Source organism: Macrotis lagotis, chromosome 2, assembly GCF_037893015.1.
Source record: "Macrotis lagotis isolate mMagLag1 chromosome 2, bilby.v1.9.chrom.fasta, whole genome shotgun sequence".
In the NCBI taxonomy this organism is placed as follows: domain Eukaryota; kingdom Metazoa; phylum Chordata; class Mammalia; order Peramelemorphia; family Peramelidae; genus Macrotis; species Macrotis lagotis.
The window spans coordinates 100,908,039-100,926,272 of NC_133659.1; the positions used below are offsets into that span (position 1 = coordinate 100,908,039).

The 18,234-nt window shown below is 45.0% G+C and overlaps 2 protein-coding genes across 2 annotated transcripts in view; one reads left to right on the top strand and one right to left on the bottom strand.

Moving 5' to 3' along the window:
- The first annotated feature begins 3,360 nt into the window (after positions 1–3,360).
- SHISA4 (shisa family member 4) lies at positions 3,361–9,290 on the top strand. Its single transcript, XM_074222364.1, has 5 exons — positions 3,361–3,551; positions 3,947–4,118; positions 4,929–5,062; positions 6,139–6,306; positions 6,516–9,290. The coding sequence occupies exons 1-5, from the start codon at positions 3,473–3,475 to the stop codon at positions 6,560–6,562; spliced, it is 600 nt and encodes a 199-aa protein (XP_074078465.1). The 5' UTR covers positions 3,361–3,472; the 3' UTR covers positions 6,563–9,290.
- A 1,293-nt stretch (positions 9,291–10,583) lies between these two features.
- The window catches only part of LMOD1 (leiomodin 1), a 70,748-nt gene continuing 63,097 nt past the window's right edge, over positions 10,584–18,234 (bottom strand). Inside the window, exon 3 of the mRNA XM_074222363.1 lies at positions 10,584–17,939. Coding sequence (XP_074078464.1) covers positions 17,913–17,939 — 27 coding nt within the window. The 3' untranslated portion in view covers positions 10,584–17,912. The remainder of the gene's footprint in view (positions 17,940–18,234) is intronic.

The window sequence follows — 18,234 nt, forward strand, 5'->3', positions numbered from 1 at the left end:
AGTCTAGCTAGAGAGCCAAACCCCACCATATAGAGCCCTACTATTTTTTTATAGTTCCATCAAAAAGCAGGATCTGAAACATCACCTCCAGTTTGCCCAAAGGTAGTACATATTTCTACCCTTTACATTTATCATACACAAGGTTTTGTATGTCAACTCTATTTCACTGATCTTACCTTTATATTACTTCATCAGTACCCAATAATTTCAATATTTTCTGCCTTATAATTTGGTGTCTGGTACTGCTGAACCCCCTCCTTCCTTTTACATATTAGAATCTAAATCTGATACTCTTAAATTCTATATTTCTGATCAAAAATTGACATCTTAGCCTCTAATAGTTATGAATCTGAAAGTTGTCTCACTGCATAAAAATGTCAGTCTGCTATGTAAGGCCTGTCTCCTACATCTAAAATGTTGACATAGCTTATGTCAATACTCCCTGGTGAGCTCAGTGATATCACCAATAAATTCCTTCATCTGGAACAACAAACCTCAAGATAACAGACATCTTGGATGAGGAGAGAGCAATCCTATTGTTATTTGTAAATATTTCCCCTCCAGTCTAAGTGGAATTCTTAAGAATAGGAATTTGAAGCAAATATTATAAAATATGAGAGGTTCATGTTATAAAATTATGTTATCAATGTGAAAATCTCATTGGTAACTTGATTCAGTTTTATTATTCTTTCTGTATAAAACGTTCCCAAAATTTTGTGTCAGGGTTGGCACTTGTAAGGATGCCATCCACCCTTGGGTTTTTGGAAAGATCCCAGAGATAAAACTTCATTTATAAAACTAACTTTGTTATTTTATTTTTTAACCTGAGAAAATTATGATTAACAGTTTCTTTGAACCTCTTGACCTTTTTTCTTCTTTTGAATGTATTGTATCATTTTTTTAATTCAGTAAATAATTTTTAGTAATTTAGTTGGGATTGTATTAAATAAATATATTAGACAAAATTGTCTTAATTGTTATATTGGCCTTACTTACCTATGAACACAATATTTCTCCATTTTCTTAAATTGGACTTTATTTATATAAAGTGATTTATGTTCATGTGGCTCATGGATCTATTTTGGCAGGTATACTCAGATATTTTATACTGTCTTCAATTATTTTAAGTGAAGTATCTCTTTTAATCTTGCAAGATTTTGTTGGTGATATCTAAAAATGATGATTTATATGAGTTTATTTTACTAAAATTCTTGTTTTAACTAATTTTAGGTTGAATCTTTAGCTAATCCAAATGTATCATCATATTGTCTACAAAAAAAAGAGATAGTTTATTACCTCATTTCCCATTCTGATTCCTCAATTTCCTTTTCTTCTCTTATTGCTATTGCTAGAATTTCTAAAACAGTATTGGATAATATTGGTGACAGATAACCTAGTTTCTTTGTTTATCTGTTTCAATTAAATCTATTTTAGCTTTAATTTTGTCCAAGATCATGATTACTACTGCTGCTTTTTTCATTAACTAAAGTATAATAAATTTTACTCTGACCCTTTATTTTAATTATGTATATCACTTTTATTTGTGTCTCTTATAAACAAAATACTATTGGATTCTGAATTTCAATCCATTCTGCTTTCCATTCTTTGAGTAAATTTTCCCCATTTACATTCAAAGTAATAATTATTTGTTTATTTCCCACTTCCATCCTATTTTTCCTCATTTATCCTACTTATTCTATTTACCCTAACCTTGCACAATGATTTACTTTTTTGTTTTAGATTTTTCAAGGCAATGGGGTTAAGCGGCTTGCCCAAGGCCACACGGCTAGATAATTAAATGTCTGAGGGCGGATTTGAACTCAGGTACTCCTGACTCCAAGGCCAATGCTCTATCCACTGTGCCACCTAGCTGCCCCACAATGATTTACTTTTAACTACTGCTTTGCTCTCCTATTCCTTAATCTACCTACTGCTCTGAATCCCTCTCATCCTCTTCCCCCCACTTTCCTAATCTTTATTCTTCATGTAAAAACCCCTCCCTTACCCTATTTTCTCATCCTCTTATTTTATCACCAACCATCCTGACCCCTGTCTTGCCACTGATGACTCTGGAGGAGAAAGTGCTGCTGAAGACTTTGTACATCTCTGCCTCACTTAAATCCAATTCACAAATGAGCATTACCCTTGAGATATGATTGGTCCTTTTCCAGAAGGAAGGAGGAACAACAGCACTTCAACCAGTCAGAAGTAGCACAGGCTGAAACTGGTTGACAGATCCAACTCCACTACTCTACCAAGGACATCAGACTAGCTGGAGTTTAAGTTGAGATTAAAGGAATCCCCTTGATGAAAGGCAGAGAAGGCATAAGGAGCTGGAGACAGTTGCCTGGATTCAAAAGGGGACCCCAGATGAGTGGACCAACTAGGGGTGGAGAGAGATCACTTTCGTTTGTAGGAATCAGGAAAGGCTTCCTGAAGGAGGTGGTATCTGAGCTTTAGTGATGAAGCCCCAACAAAGATGCTGACAACTGAACTAATCCAGTACTTTTAAGATTTGCAAAGTACTTAACATACATTATCTCATTTGATCCTCACAACAACCAGGTGGAGTGAATGCTAGGAGAACATTAAAGTACTAAGTAAACATAAGCCATGATTATAATGACTATTATTAAAGACGTCTCAAAAGATGTATTTTTAAAAAATGATGCATCTTAAAAATGCTGATGTTCCCATTGTCTGAAGTTTGACCAACTCTAAGGCAAACCCCAGCACTGTATCAACTCTGTGGGCACAGGGATGGGGGTAGGGCCCTTGGCCTTAGCAAGCCAACACAGCTGGCAAAGCAACAGGGCCCTGTGAGGGCAGGGAGACACAATGCAGCTCTGAGGAGCCTCTCAATGGTAGTCTGTGTTCTCAGGCTCAGTAGAGGGGGACCATCCCCCAACCCCTTCTTTCCATTTCCCTCTAGGCCCCTCCTCATGCTGGACACTCGGTAACCAGGGCAGCCTCAGCCACTCATTTACTCTCATGAAGATTGGCACATCAGCCTGAACATTCTGGGGGTTCTGGCGCTTTCCTTGATTCCCATGGCCAGGTGAGGCAGAGCAGGGGGTGGGCATCACTGGAATCCTCTGGAGGAAGGGCAGAGAAGGCAAAGGGAGCAGGAGACAGGGTTGCCTGACTGGATGCGGGACGGTCCCTGTCAGGCGGGGGATGCTCAGGTGGGGCCCCTGATGAGTGGACATGTGCAGCACTCGGGAGCACCAAGCCGGCAGGGGCAGGGTTACCCCAGGCTAGGCTGCCTCTTTAGTCCCTCCCTCGAGGGGGCGGGCCAGGATCCGGAGCCGGAGCTGCCTCCTGCCCGCCCGCCCGCCGTGGTCCCAGCCCTACCGCAGCTCCGGCGGCTCCGGCTCCCGCTGGGCCGTCTTCCTCTTCCCCCTTCTTTCCTTCTGCCTTCTCCCCCGTGGCAACCCCAGCACTGCCCTTGCCCCTGTCCTTGCCCCCAGCTATGTCTCCTCCGGGGCTGCCCTGGGCCCCAGCGCTGCAGCTAGCTGGAATATTGGTCTTCACGCTGTTGGCTCCTCTGGGTAAGGGGGTGGGTGGTTGGAGCCGGGCAGGCTTGGAGTGGGAAAGGAAGAGTGATGGGGTGGGGGAAGGGGGGACATAGGACCCAGAGGGAGCTCCTGAGGGAGGGAAAGACAAAGGGCTATGGGAAAGACCCTAGACTGTGGGCCCCAGGAGGGGCAGTGCTGGCTCTGATCTCCCAGAGCTCAAGCAACGGGACCCCAGGTTTGGTGCCTGGAAAGTGGGCATAGGGTCAGATGCCAAGCACTGAGATCTCATTGGCGGCAGTCGCAAGGGGGATGGGGAGGGGGAGAGTTTCTTGGCTGCTGGGAGTCCAATGGGAACCGATGATCCACAAGCAGTGAGTAGGCTGAAAGAGGGGCAAGCACGGTGCCCACTGTTGCCTTATGTGTTCAAGTGTTGGCAGATGAAGACTGCTTGTGGTATCTGGATGGGAACGGCTCATGGCACCCTGGGTTTGACTGTGAATTCGCCTCCTTTTGCTGTGGGACCTGCTACCACCGTTTCTGCTGCAGAGATCTCTCCAGACTCATCACTGAACGGCAGCAGAAGCATTGTCTGGCCTTTAGGTGGGAGCTCCTGGCCCCTGTCCTCCCAGCCTCCCCCCTGAGTCTTTCCTCTCTGGCCCCTACTCCCCCTCCTTCCACTTCTTTTCTCTCTAATGGCCCTACCAGCTCCTCTTCCTCCTGCCATCCCTCTGCTTCTTCCTCTCCCACATCCTTATCAGAAGCCCAGGGAGCAAGCTTGGTAATCACAGCTAAATGATTATTGTCTGGAAATGAAACTGAACTGCGGGATTCCTGATAAGAAGTCTGTGCTGCATACTACCGGGCCTGGGGCTTAGCCTGGGATAGGCCCCCTTATTTCCTCTCCCACAGCCCTATTGTGCCCCCCCCCCCCAATCCTACAAGATTCCCAAGAGAGCTTAGGTTCACTGCAGAACTCAGACTGTTTTATCCTCTTAAGTTAGTGCTGGTGAGAAGTAAATGCAGCAAATGAATGAATGGTTGGGGATGTACCATGCACACCCTCCCAAGAGCCATGATACACCCAGGAGGGTATAATCAGAAAAGTAAGCCCAGAAAACTACAAGTCCCAGGATGCCCCATACTTAGATATCTGCTGGCTCACCATGGTCTGGAAACTAGGCTCCTCTCCCTGGGGAAGAATCACAGAATAGGCCCCTTCTTTTCTGTCTCCCCCTCCCCTCCTCCTAGGGATGTTCAAGCCCTGGCTACAGTCAATCACAGTATGTTGGAGCCTATAGCCTTTATGACCACAATGACAAAATAAGCTAGCATCTGTCTAATTGGAGTCCCTGGTGTCCTGGCTCCTTTCTACCTGAGCTGGAGGCTGACAGGGCCTTACTGTGCCCATAGCCCCAAGACTATCGCTGGGATTGCCTCAGCTGTGATCCTGTTCATTGCCGTGGTCGTCACCACCATCTGCTGCTTCCTTTGCTCCTGCTGTTACCTGTATCGCCGACGTCAGCAGCTTCGGAGTCCCTTAGAAGGTACTTTGGGGAGAGAGGGGGCCAGGAATCTACCTGGGCAGAGTAGGATACAAGGTGGGCCAAACTGGGTATGAATGTGTGTGCATCGAGGTTTGGAATTACTGGCAGCTTTACTGTGAGGTATATAAAAAGGTAGACACCTTACTGCATATTTGAAAGTTATGCATGTAATAAAGCATGTGAATATTAGGTTAAATATCCCACTATTAAATGTGTGAAAATCATAGAGTAGCAGATGTCATAGAAACAGAATTCAAAGTGACTTGCTCAACTCCCTCATTTTATAAATGAGGAAACTCAGATCTAGAAAGGTTATAACTTATCTAGAATCACATAACTACTAAAGTATCTGAATTAGGATTTTCAACTCAGGTCTTCCTGATTTCAAGAATTTATCTATTCTGTCTATTCTCTTATCTGTAGTGATATTCTCACTCTGACAAATGGAATATATGACACCTTGGGGATGTGGGGGGGGGGCATTGTGAGTGACAGGACCTGGGGGATTTACCCCTTAGGCAGCTGTGCTAGAGTTTATGATTCCAAACTTTGAGCTTTTGCTCTTGCGGTCCCAGCTGGGTATTCCCCAGGTGGCCTGTTCTCAAGGCCGCAGGTTTCTGAAATCTGAGCCCCCTCTAGGAATTGTGCCCTCCCTGACTGGGGTTGGGGGGTTGCTGGGAGAGGGAAAGGACTGTCTGCTCTGTAAACTGATCTGCAGCAGAGCTTCTGAGGCCTACCCACCACTCCCTGCCCCATGTGTCTGGAAGCAGAGGGGCTAGGAAGGGAGAAGGGAGTTGGGGGTGGGGGTATGAATCCTGGAGCCTGCCAGGCCAAGGTGCAGCAGGAATATCATTAAAGCGTTGCCTGGGGTTCATTTGAAACAGAGGATTCCTGATCCCACCCTAGGCAAATCCCAGCTCCTCCTCCGTCCTTATCTTACCTATAAACTAAGGGAATCAAACTGGATGATCTTTAAAGTTCTCCTTCCCTTCTTACAGTCTTAGTCATTCAGTCAGCAAGCATTTCTTCTGTTCTCACTTAGAAACAAGTCTAATATCTGTCCTTTGTTGTCCTAGTTCAAGAGATCCCAATGGCGGGCATGCCCATCCAGCCGATGTACCCATATCCTCAGGACCCTAAAGCTGGTCCTGCACCCCCTCAGCCAGGCTTTGTGTATCCCCCCAGTGCTCCTGCCCCCCAATATCCTATGTATCCAGCTGGTCCCCCTGTCTACAATCCTGCAGGTAAGAAACACTAAGCCCCCAACCCTGCTTGGACATCCCCTATCCTTCCACCTTCAATTGAGTTTGGTTTCCCAGTTACTGGTCCCCTTCCCACATGCCTCTGAGCCCTCCATCCACATTTCAACCTGGTTTAGACTCTCTCACTTCCTTCCCCTAGCTTCCCAAAGGAGGTTGTTCTTGTCACTAATTCAATTGCTTTTTCTTTTCAGCTCCTCCTCCCTACATGCCAGCCCAATCCACTTACCCTGGGGCCTGAGGAACCAGTCCTGTGTTTTTGCAGCCTTCCCTCTAGGCACCACTTGTTCTGAGGCACACCCTAATTTCTCCACCTTGTTCCACTGGTGGGAGAGGATCACACAGAAGGACCTATCCATGGGCACTGAGCATCAGACCAAGCAGGACAGATACTTTGATTTGGGATAGGCTCCCTGGAGATATGGAACAGTTATGGGACACCTTACTGGGAAGGGACTTTGGGGTAGGGAGGTTGGTGGGATTCTTTTTAATGTAGGGGGAAAGATATGAAGTGTTGAAAAGGAAAGCAAGGTAGGAGAGGACACACTCTTTTGCCCCAGTGAGTAGTGTCCTCCCTACAACCACCTTCTGTAGGCCTGTTGCTTACCCACATCTGCTGCTATTTCTGATGTCACAACTCCACCCATCTCAGTGAAGGTGGAAGTGAAAAGGACATAGTTTTCAGTCACCAATCATCCTTTTGCTCCTCAATCTTCTCCCTTCCCTCCCACTACTGCCCTATAAACCAGGGCTATTAAACCTGTAAATATGTAACATGTCTAAATCCTAACTTCAATATCTTTGAGCATGTCCTTGGCTGGCAAGGACACAACCCAAGTCTATTCCCAACTGTCTACTTTATGTAGGTACCCAAAAGTGCCTGCTTCTCCCTGTTTTGTCAATTTGGGTGGGTGAAAGTTGACCTCACATTCTCAGGGTACAGATGTATCTCCTGCCCAGGAAGGGATACCAAGGCAGGGGTACAGTAATGCCTTGCCCTCCAAGATTAGTATAAAACTCACCAATTGGGCAGCCAACAGAGATACAACTCGGGCCACACTGTGGCAGAGAAGGGCATAAAACCATTCTCTGATTGTTGCCCAGGTTATGGGGATGGAGGCTGGTGTTGCTATTTTTGAGTGGGCAAAAGGACTGCTATGTAGATGTAGGAATGACTCACTTAGGGGTAGGAGGAGCAGAAAGGGGAGACTTCCAAGCTTTTCTTGCTCAGATTGTTTATAATTTTCCTGACATGATATGAGGGTGGGTGCTGTGAGGAATCTAATTGTCAAAGGAATCTCAGAACCCAGAGTCTCAGAGAAGGTGAGAATGGCATTTCTTCTTGTTGCCCTGGGTCTGAAAATCTCCCACTCCTCCCACCAAGGTGTTGAGTTCTCATCAACCTGTTCCTAAGACTCCATTCTTTGTTGTTAGCAGACACTCCTTTCCTTATCCTGACCCACAGAGGCATCTTTCTCTGGGCAGAGATGGGGGGTTCAGCTTTTATACCTCTGAATAGAAAGAACGTGTTAGGAATCTGATAAGTAACTCTCACCATGGGCAACTGCCTAGACACCATCCTTGGTCCCTCTTCTCTAGTATTCTCCAATTCTTGACTGTCTCTAAGTTACTGTGTGACTTAGTTCAGTATTCACATCCTCTCATCTTCAGTTTCCTTCTCTGAAAAAATGGCTTCTGGATAGATCTCTTAAGTTCTCTTTCTAGTTCCAGGATCCAATGGAATGACCAGGAGGATCCTGTGTCCATTTTGCCCCAGAAATTTTTCTAGGACCCCTCCCCAGCAGAGTCACAGTCCCACTACTGGGGGAGGCAGTTTTCCTGGGATTTCTTTCATTCAGGTGGGGAAAAAATACTATCCCAACCCTTTCCCAATCTCATCTGTTCTACACACTTCCAAGAGCCTTTCCTAAACTGGCCTGATTGCTTTTCCTCTAGCATATCTAGTCTCATGTCTCAGTCTCTTGGTTCCAGTCCTGTATTCTGCTGGACTCTTTGCTAGAACTTCCCTCCCCCCCTTTCAAATCCCCACTTCCTCAGACCCCTCCACCACATCTCAGTCTTTCAGTGAGTTCCAGGTGAAATAGGAGGCTGGCCTTGCTGGAGGTACAGATCCCAGATCTGTACCAAGGTACTGCCACAATCCCAAGGCTACTACTACCCCTCCTAGCACTGAAACAGTCTCTCATTGACTCATTGCACACTCCTATAGAGGGCTCTCAGCTTTTCAGATAGGTGCTCCTGAGCTTGTGCCAGTCACTCCTCAGCACAGTGTAGTAGTAACGACTAATGCATTTGGAGTCAGAGATTGGGTTCAGTCAACAAGGCACCAGACGTTGGTGGGTAAGTATTGGGAGCGTGAAAGCAAAAATGCAACCATTCCTACCCTCCAAGATTACATCCTGTGGACAGAGACAACATGTACAGGTATATGTAAAGACAATGTAATTTGGGTGACCAGGTTGGGCCTGTGCATAGTGCCAAATTGGCTAAATGAATGAATCATTGAAAATCACTGAAAAAAAAAAAGTCCAGCTTCCATTTCTGCCACATTCTATATGACCTGTGTGATCCTGGACAAGTCACTTGCCTTACTTGGGTTTCAGCTTCATTATTAATAAAATGAGGGTTGAGGTTGGACTAGGTGGTCTCTTAAGGTTTATTCCTGTGAAAACTCTGATGCTATAATCCTAAGTATGACAAAGCTACAAAAAAACAATAGTGGTGGGCAGAGAAGACAATGATTGTCAGAATGGGACTTTGGTAATTCCTTAAGTGGTATGAGAAAGAATTCCATATGACCATACTTCCCATACTCAAAACTCACAGCCACATCAACCCTGAATCTCCCTAAAGGCATCCACTAAGCCTATTACCACTATTAATAGGAATCTCCAAGGGACAGTTTGTAGCAGAATGCTGCCTCTCTGACGTACCATCCATAATTTTATAGTCACTTATAATCCTAAAGAGTTGATGGGAATGAAGCCTTCAGTCAAAAGGGTAAACAGAATGGAAGACCCCAGAAGCATGGATCTCTCATCCATTATTTTCATGTCCCCAGATGCCTCTCTCAGAGACTACTTTGTACAGCCATGGGTAATCCTGGTTAGATTCAGAAGCTCTATTTAGGGTCTAGTTTATATTAAATAGTCTAATCCTCATAAAAGGAGAATCATGGGGCATTTACAGAAATAGCTAGCATGGGCTGAGGGAGGAGAAGATGATAATAGTGCGAAATTCTCAACAGGTTCTTGATTGGGACCAAAGTAGAAGGAGCACCAACAATGCCAATGCTTCATGGAAGAATAGGGAAGATATGAAGGCCAGAGGGCAAAAGAGACAGACTAGATCTAAATTAAAGTTGGAAGGGAGTATAGAGGCACCTAGGTTTCATAGTAGAGTGCCAAGTCCTGAGTTCAAATTTGACCTCAGATACTTACTAGCTGTGTGGCCCTGGGCAAGTCACTCATTCCTGTTTGCTGCAGTTTCCTTATTTGTAAAATGAACTGGAAAAGGAATGGCAAACCACTCCAAGTATCTTGGTCAAGAAAACCCAAATGGGATCACAAGAGTCTGATAGGATTGAAAAAAAATGACTGAATTAAGTCCAACTAGACTCACTTTACCGTTGAGGAAACTGAGTCACAAGACCTCTTCATAGAGGTGGTATCCCAGGAAGGATTTGAATCAGGGTCTTTAACGTCATAGGAAATGAAATAGGAATAAGGCAAGGAAGGTAGACTGGCAAAAAAGGGGACTGGGCTTAGGAAAAAAAGAATGGCACAAAACATTGTGGAGAAAGTTCGCAAAGAAGGGAAGATTTAAGGAGAACAAACTTGAAAAGGAAAGGGGGAGAGAATCGTGGTTCTTGGGGCTGGGGAAGCTGGGACTCAGGAGACTCAGTTAGAATTGGAACATGCCCTAGCGTGGGAGTCAGGGAAAGTTTCCAGACTAGCTGTGTTATTTTGGAGAAATCATTTCACAAGCTATTTTGAGTCTCCTCTCCCTATTTTCAAATGGGATTGATAATGCTTTCAGTTCCTACCTTGCAAAATTTCACTCTAAATGTTAAAGTGATTGAAGATGGGACCTAAACTTGTTAAAGCGCCCATGGTGGGGCTGGAGGAAAGAGCACGAGCCCAAGCCAGCCAGGGGGCGCCTGGGAAAGCGCCGTGGAGGACTCGACCCCGGCAGAGCCAGCGTCCAGGGTTGGCTGCCCTTCGGCGTCCAGGCACTGGCAGCCTGGGCCATCGGGGGTTGCGGTGGGAGATCTGGGAGGCGCGGTCTGGGTGAGTTAGGGGTGGTTCCTGGGGTCCCTGGGGATGACGTTTGGCCTTCTTTTTCGAAGATGCCATGACAAGCACATGAATTGAATTTGAGGGGAGAGGGGGCTATGCTATGCTTTCTCTCCAGAGCCATCGGGTTCCAGTGGTCAAATATAAATCAAGATGGCAGGAGAGGGTCCTGGATGCGAGACAATCAGGGTTAAGTGACTTGCCCAAAGTCACACAGCTACTAAGTGTCAAGTGTCTGAAATTGGATTCGAACTCCGGTTCTCCTGACTCCAAGGCCAGTGCTCTATCCTCTGCCACCTAGATCCCTGGCAACCTGGTCGTTCTGCCAGCGCTCTCTACGTGTGGGTTTCCTTGGTGATCTGCCACCAGATCTTCTGGGGGTGGTCTAGGCAGATCTCCCACGAGAAGCTGGGCTGGCGCTTCAGCAACCCTAGGTCACAGCCGGGGCCCCCTTGGGTGTCCGCTCCGCATTCCCCTACTACGGCTCCTGTATAAACCTGGAGAGGGGATGGCGAAAGGGCAACCCGCAGAGGCTCCAAACCCCAGGGCAGGGGAGCAAGGATCCCGGCCCCAGGTCACAATCACGGGGTACCCTCCGTTTTCCGCAAGACCTCTCCCTACTGTAAGCCCAAGAGGCGAGTAGGGAAAGAACAGCCCGCAGAAGCTCCAAACCTCAGATCGGGGTGCAGAGAGAGGGGATCCCAGGTGGAGGCGCGGCGGGGAGTGAGGCAGATGCCCCCGGGACAAACAGTGGGGACCGGCGAGAGGGGTAAGTACCACACCTTGTCTCAGTTTCCTTATTTGTAAAACGAACTGGAAAAGGAATGGCAAATCACTCCAGTATCTTGGTCGAGAAAACCCAAATGGGATCATTCATTTTTCCATGAAGCAGTGGAAGAGGAGGGGGACTTGTGGGCATCGGGAGGCAGGACTGGGCAGATGGAGGAGGGCTGATGGGTTAGTTCTTCCAACTTGGAGGAGGAAGTCTCTTAACAGATGGGCAAATGAACCCAGGCGCACTCCTGTAGGCTGTGGGGAGGTAGGCGATGGCAAGAAGGGCTGGCATTGGGGGAGTTCTGCCACTGGCTTGCTGGGGGCTCACAGACAGGTTTCTTGTGTTCTTTCTCAGTAAGAGGAATCTGAACTCCACCAACTCTAAAACTCAACATTCATTCAGTCAACAAACAAGCATTTATTAAGTGCATTCTGTTTACTCTGGAGGTAAAAACAGGTCCTGCCCTTAAAGGAACTCACATTCTAACAGAATAGTCTTAAGGAGAGTGAAAAAACTAGATACATACAAGATATATACAAAGATGAAAATACTGAGAGAGAGAGAGAGAGAGAGAGAGAGAGAGAGAGAGAGAGAGAAGTGCCAGTAATGAGATTTGTCCTTTGTTCTTGAAGATGACCATGGCATCAGGAAGGTGATGCCATGACAAGCAAGTGAATTGGATTTGAGTGAGGGGGTTCTGTGCTAAGTCACCAGTCTCACTTTCTCCTCAGGAACCTATCCTATCCAGAGTCCAGTGGCCCTGGATGTGAGGCAGTCAGGGTTAAGTGACTTACCCAAGGTCACACAGCTAATAAGTGTTTGAGGCTGGATTTGAACTCAGGTTCTCCTGACTGCAGGCCTGGTCCTCTACCCACAGTACCACTTAACTGCCCCTCTCTGGGGTGGAAAAGACTTCATGAAGAAGGTGATTTTGAGTTGAGACTTGAAAGAAACTTGAGAGATAGAGATGAGAGAGAGCATTTTGGGTATGAAGGCTAGCCAGTGCAAAATTATGGACATAAGGGAGATAGAGCTAGTACCCTTTGAAAGGAACAGCAAGTAAGCCTGTGAAGCTGAACTCTGAATTGTGTGGAGGAGATTAAAGTTTAAACAATGTGATGGTAAGAAAGGGTCAAATTATAAAGAATTTTAAATGTCCACCCAAGGGCTTTAGATTTGATGCTGGAGGTAATGGGAAACTACTGATGACTGGGTGGGGGCAATCTTTAGGAAAATCACTTTGCTATTTTTGTCTCTTTTGTTATAATGTAAGCTCCTTGATGGTAGAGACTGTTTTCCTTTTACCTTTGGAGTGGGCAGAGACTGAAGCAAGGAGATCAATTATAAACTTATTCCAATTTTGTTATTCAGTCATGTCACACTCCTTGAGATTCCAGGGTCCATAATAGACCAGGCTAGGCCTTTCCTCAACTATCTCTCTATATTTTTATCCAAGTTCATGTTCATTTTTCCATGAAACTATCAATCCATTTCATCCTCTGCTGTCCCCTTTTTCTTTTGCCTTCAGTCTTTCCCAACATCATGATTTTCTCCCAGTGATTCCCATCTTTTCATTATGTGGCTAAAGTAGTTGAACTTTAGTATTTGACCTTCTAGTAAATAGCTTGAATTTCTTTTTATTTGACAAAGAATGGGGTTGTGACCTTTCCCAAAGTCACACGGCTAGTATCAAGTGTCTGAGGTCAGATTTGAACTTAGATCTTTCTGACTGCAGGACCAAGGTTCTATCCACTATACTACTTTGCTGCCCCCTGAATTAATTTTTTTTTAGTTTTTTTTTGCAAGGCAAATGAGGTTAATTGGCTTGCCCAAGGCCACACAGCTAGGTAATTATTAAGTGTCTGAGGTCACATTTGAACTCAGGTCCTCCTGACTCCAGGACCAGTGCACCATCCACAGAGCCCCCTAGCTGCCCCTGAATTAATTTCCTAAATATTATAATGATCTCCTTGATGTCCAAGGAACTCTCAAAAGTCTCCATCACCAAATGTTGAGGATCTGAGTTGTGGCTGGGTAAATGGAGACAGGAAGGAGAGATAGAAAAGAAAAGATTAGGCACTGGACTGGATATGTGAAATGAATGAAAATGATGCCACTAAAGTTGTGAACTTGAATGTTTGGAAGGATGTCTCAACAGCAATAGGGGAATTCAGAAAAGGGGTGAGTTTGATAGATAAAATAATGAGTTGAATAAGTTAATTTTGTTGAATTTGATGTAGAAACTTGAAATAGCTCCAGGATGTCTGGACTGAGATATCCAAAAGATAATTGTATGACTGCAGATTCCAAGAAAAGAATATTGGATGGTGAGAGACTGGAGTACTGGCTGATAAGGTAGAAGGTGGAATTGGAGTCCACTTGAGTAGACAGACAATGAGGGCACAGAGCCAGAGGAACTTAAATGTCAGGGACATAGAAACTGAGGAAGGGTGTGGAGTATGAAGTCCAGGGATGTGTGCCTGTAAGTCTAGTTTTGGACACTAACTAGCCCTGTGACTCTGAGCAGGTCATGCAGTTTCTTTGGGCTTCAGCTTCCTTAATGGTAAAATGGGGATGATAATAATACTTGTCTTATCCATCTCACAGGGCTCTGATGAGAAGAAAGAATACTTTTTTTAATTATGGAGCAAGGGAATGGGAGTAATGAGATGCTGAGCCCCCAGAAGAGTAGATTGCTTCTCCTTCTCCGTGCATCAACGTAATGTGTTTGCCTCAGGATAGTCAGTAACATCCTGACCCCAGGAAGGGACCCATGAGGTGAGGAGAATGTTTATAAAGATCCTTTATGGACTCTTCATGTGAGCTGAGAAATAAACAATTAGGCACCTTGGCAACAGGAGAGAGCCTACCTGTGCCACTACAGGTTGTATCCAAATAGATACATTTGGCCACTAGAGGGAGCTAGAAGCCTGCAATTTTAGTCTTGTCCTTCCCTATATTGAATCTTAGTTGGGAAAGGGATGTATAGGATTAGGGAACTGACTCTTTCCTTCTTTGTCCCTAGCCATTTATATGTTATCTCTTTTCTTATAATGTAAGCTCCTGGATAGTAGGGGTTGTTTTCCTTTTACCTTTGAATTCCCTGTACTTAGAACAGTGTTTAATTCCTCTTAGGTGCTTTATAAATAATTCTCTCCCGGAGAGAAGAGATATTCCTAGGTTTAGGCATGGGAATCTGAGTAAAGTACATCACATTCTTCTTCCCTCTCCCACTCATCATATCCTTTTCCACGGCAATATTTTTAATTCAGGTAAAATCAGCTTGAAATGGATATGAGATACCACTGAATGAAAAGGGGAGATTAGAAGAGGGCTTACCTGAGGTGGGGAAACAAAGACAGTTTCATGTCTTTATTCTTTAGAAGGTGATTGAATTTATGGGCCAGTTCTATGCATGAGAGACTCATTTCATTTTCTCCTAATAGATGACCAAGCTGCCTTTTTCTGTCCTGTATCCTGCCTCCTTCAGTCACTCACTGTCCAGTCTCCTAGTTTTAGAAGCAGCATCGGGTCTCAAGAGCATAGGCTGAGTTCAGCCACCATATCTTTGGTGGATCTTCAGACCCAACAGTGAGAATAGTTAAGAACTGGTGATCAGGTACCCCTGTTGGACCCTCTCAGGAAGGCAGCAGGTACTGTCCCTTGCCAGTACCAAAGATTAGCCTAGAAGGAGACTTGATAGTTTCCTGATAGATAATAGCAAAGTAATAGCCCCTTACTGTTGTTGTCATTTTGGTTGTGTCCAACTCTTTGTGACTCCATCCTGGGATATTCTTAGCAAATTTTTGGGGTGGTTTGCCATTTCCTTCTCCAGCTCAGTTTTACAGATGAGAAAATGAAGGCAAACAGGATTAAATGACTTGACCAGGGTCACACAACTAGATGAGTCTTCCTAATTCTGAGGCCAGCCCTCTATCCATTTTCTTAATTGTCCTGCCTGGAAACAATATGTATTTAATAAATGTTTTCATTGAGTGATTTAAAGATAAACCTTTCATTAGGGTTGGTTTGTATGGTGCCAAAAGTTGCTCAATGAGTCTATAAAAATATCTAGATTAGATAACCAAAATGGCTATCAAGACGAGAAAGTTAACTTTCTAGACACATATCAGACAAGGACTGATGAGTTCTTCTGGGTTCACAGTCAAGAGAGCAGCTACTCTCTTGCTATTAAGTAGGGGGAAAGATAATGTAGGGAGGACAGAGGCTGCTCTTTCTCTCTCTGTAGGGCTATAGCTCTTCAATGGTCACCCTAGCTCCTTTTCTTGCCTAGAGGTCGTTTCCTTTGCTGCCTTGTGGCCTCTGTAGAGAATTGGCCCAGGGCCCATGGTTAGGCAGAGAAATGGAATGAGTGTTTCTCTCTCTGAAAATGCCTAATATAGGCATCTTGGGGAGCCCTGTTCTCTCTGTCTCTCGCGATTGCCTGAGAAGGAACTTCTATCTATGCTTTCCACTCTTATCCCTTTGGTTACTGTGAATGTCCCAGACACAATGATGTTTCTGAGTATTAAATGTACAGGTCATTAGGGACCATTTGGTTCATTGAAAGGTTCCCCTCTGCCTCTTCCTACTAGTACTCTCCCCATTCCATGGCTCTAACTACTGACAACCTGATGGACCAGCAACTCTGAAAAGATATAATAGGCACTTTCTAATATGGATAGAGTCTGGGCCTGTGGTTTTATTGGTGACAGTTGTTTGCTATTGCTTGTCCTACGTTCTCAAAGAGGACCATGATATCAGGAAGGTGATGCCATGATTGCAAGTATGATTTAAGTGAGGGGAGAGCTATGCAAAGTCACTAGCTTCACATTCTCTTCTGGAGTCATCTGAGCCCAGGGGACAGATATGGATCAGGATGACTAGAGATGACCCTAGATGCAGTGGGAGATTCTTTCTTTTGGTCATTGTAAGGCAATGGGGTTCAGTGACTTTTCCAAGGTCACACAACTAGGTAATTATTAATTGTCTGAGGTTCTCTTGACTATCCACTGTACCATCTAGCCACCCCTGCTGTGGAAGATCTTAACTTTTTGAGCTAAGGTCCTTAACAGGTCTCAGTGTGACTGAAGCAATACCCATTTTGGTGATTAAGGCAGATAAAAAAGGAGACTTACGTAGGTGCAGGAAACACCTAAAGAAAGAACTCCACCTACTAGTGCAGGTTGGTCCTTCAGGATCATATAGCCAGTCCAAGTCAAAAGCAAGACAAACTCCCTTCTTTATCCACTACCTCTCACTGCCTCTTTGAAAATTAACAAATGTTAAATTGAATTGCATTTACAAAAAGCTTGTGTTTTATAGTGGAACATGGTGGGTTCTACCCTGGCCCAGGAAGCTTATGGATGACATTTGGTGCTCTCTCAGCCACTTTCCTCCTCCCTCCCATCTTGAGATAGGTTCAATCTTAGGTGTATATAGTGGGGAAGGATTAGAGTAAGTTCACAGTCAATGGACTTCTCTACAAGGTCCTCAGGGGGAAGAGAAGCTGTAAAGACAAGGTAAGTTCAATTGGAATCTGTAGCAAACACAATCTTAGGCAGCTAAGGTTTGCATATATTATCAAAATCTTATGGAAAAACAGATACACAGCCATTCTAGACAGTAGCTGGTAGATGTGAGGGAAATGTCTGTTTGGTATGGGGTATGACCAACTCTCATTCTGGGTGTGCCCCTCTCGCATTCTTGCCCAGCAGCCGGCCCCTTCCCCTTCCCCTTCCCTTTCCCTTCCATTATCCAAGAGTTAATCCAGAATACTGCTATTCCCACTTTTTCTTTCCAATCAACCCAAGTATATTCCAAGAACACTCTAGGCAGCATGCTGCCCTCTTCCTGGATCCAAGAATTTGGAGGGGGTAGTTTCCCATCTTACCCTTATCTCTTTAGGAAAACCCCCCAATTCTCCCCAATTATGTGTAGCCCAAACAAATATGATTCCTTTTTACCTTCTGTTCATCTCTATCCTTACACACCAAACAATCTCCTTTCTCCTGGCAGTAAGACATTCAGAGACCCACCAACCCCATCAACTGTGCCTCCTGGGCTCCTCGGAGAGCCGAATCCCAGCCACAGGAGCAGTAGGCATTGGGAGGAAAGGGAGAAGAGAGTCACATGGTCCTTGCTGGGCGTCGATCTAGCCACAGGTCTTCCATGGCTAATTGAGAGCTTGGCAACCAGAAATAGTATCACCTTCTGAGTGGCACACTAAGTGGGCTCTTATAGTTCAAAACCCTCTATTCCAAGGAAAAGAAATCCTTGGAGCATCTCAAAGACAAGAAAATAAAAGGTGAGGTTAAAGGAGGTGTCTTTCCTCATATATGACCTGGACTCCAGGGTCTATGGCCTCTCTCCTAGGACTCCCTTCACAGAATAAGTCCCTCCACAGCAGGAAGCTGAGGTTGGGAAGTCTGCATCATTCTGGGAGGCTTGGTTTGAGCACAGTTATGGGATGGGCAGACAGTGTCCCCAGGCCCCTCATCCTATTGAAGCAGTTTGGGCACTTCCACCTATATGGAGGAAAAAGAACAAAACATTATATTAATGAAGGACTCTCATCTACAGTTATTTCATGTATCTACTGTCTCCAAGTATCATGGGACATATGTAACTCTTGACTCTGATTCCTAAGGGAAAGGAAAGAAAGGAAACTACCTGTTTCCACAATTGGCAGTCCTTGCTAACAGAAAAAAAAATTTGGTGTCTAAACTATATCTTCTAAGTATCCTTTGGATAGTTCCTTTAGAAAAAAAAACTGAGTCAAAGTCTGGGTTAAAACCCTGCCTCTTTCATTTATCAATCACA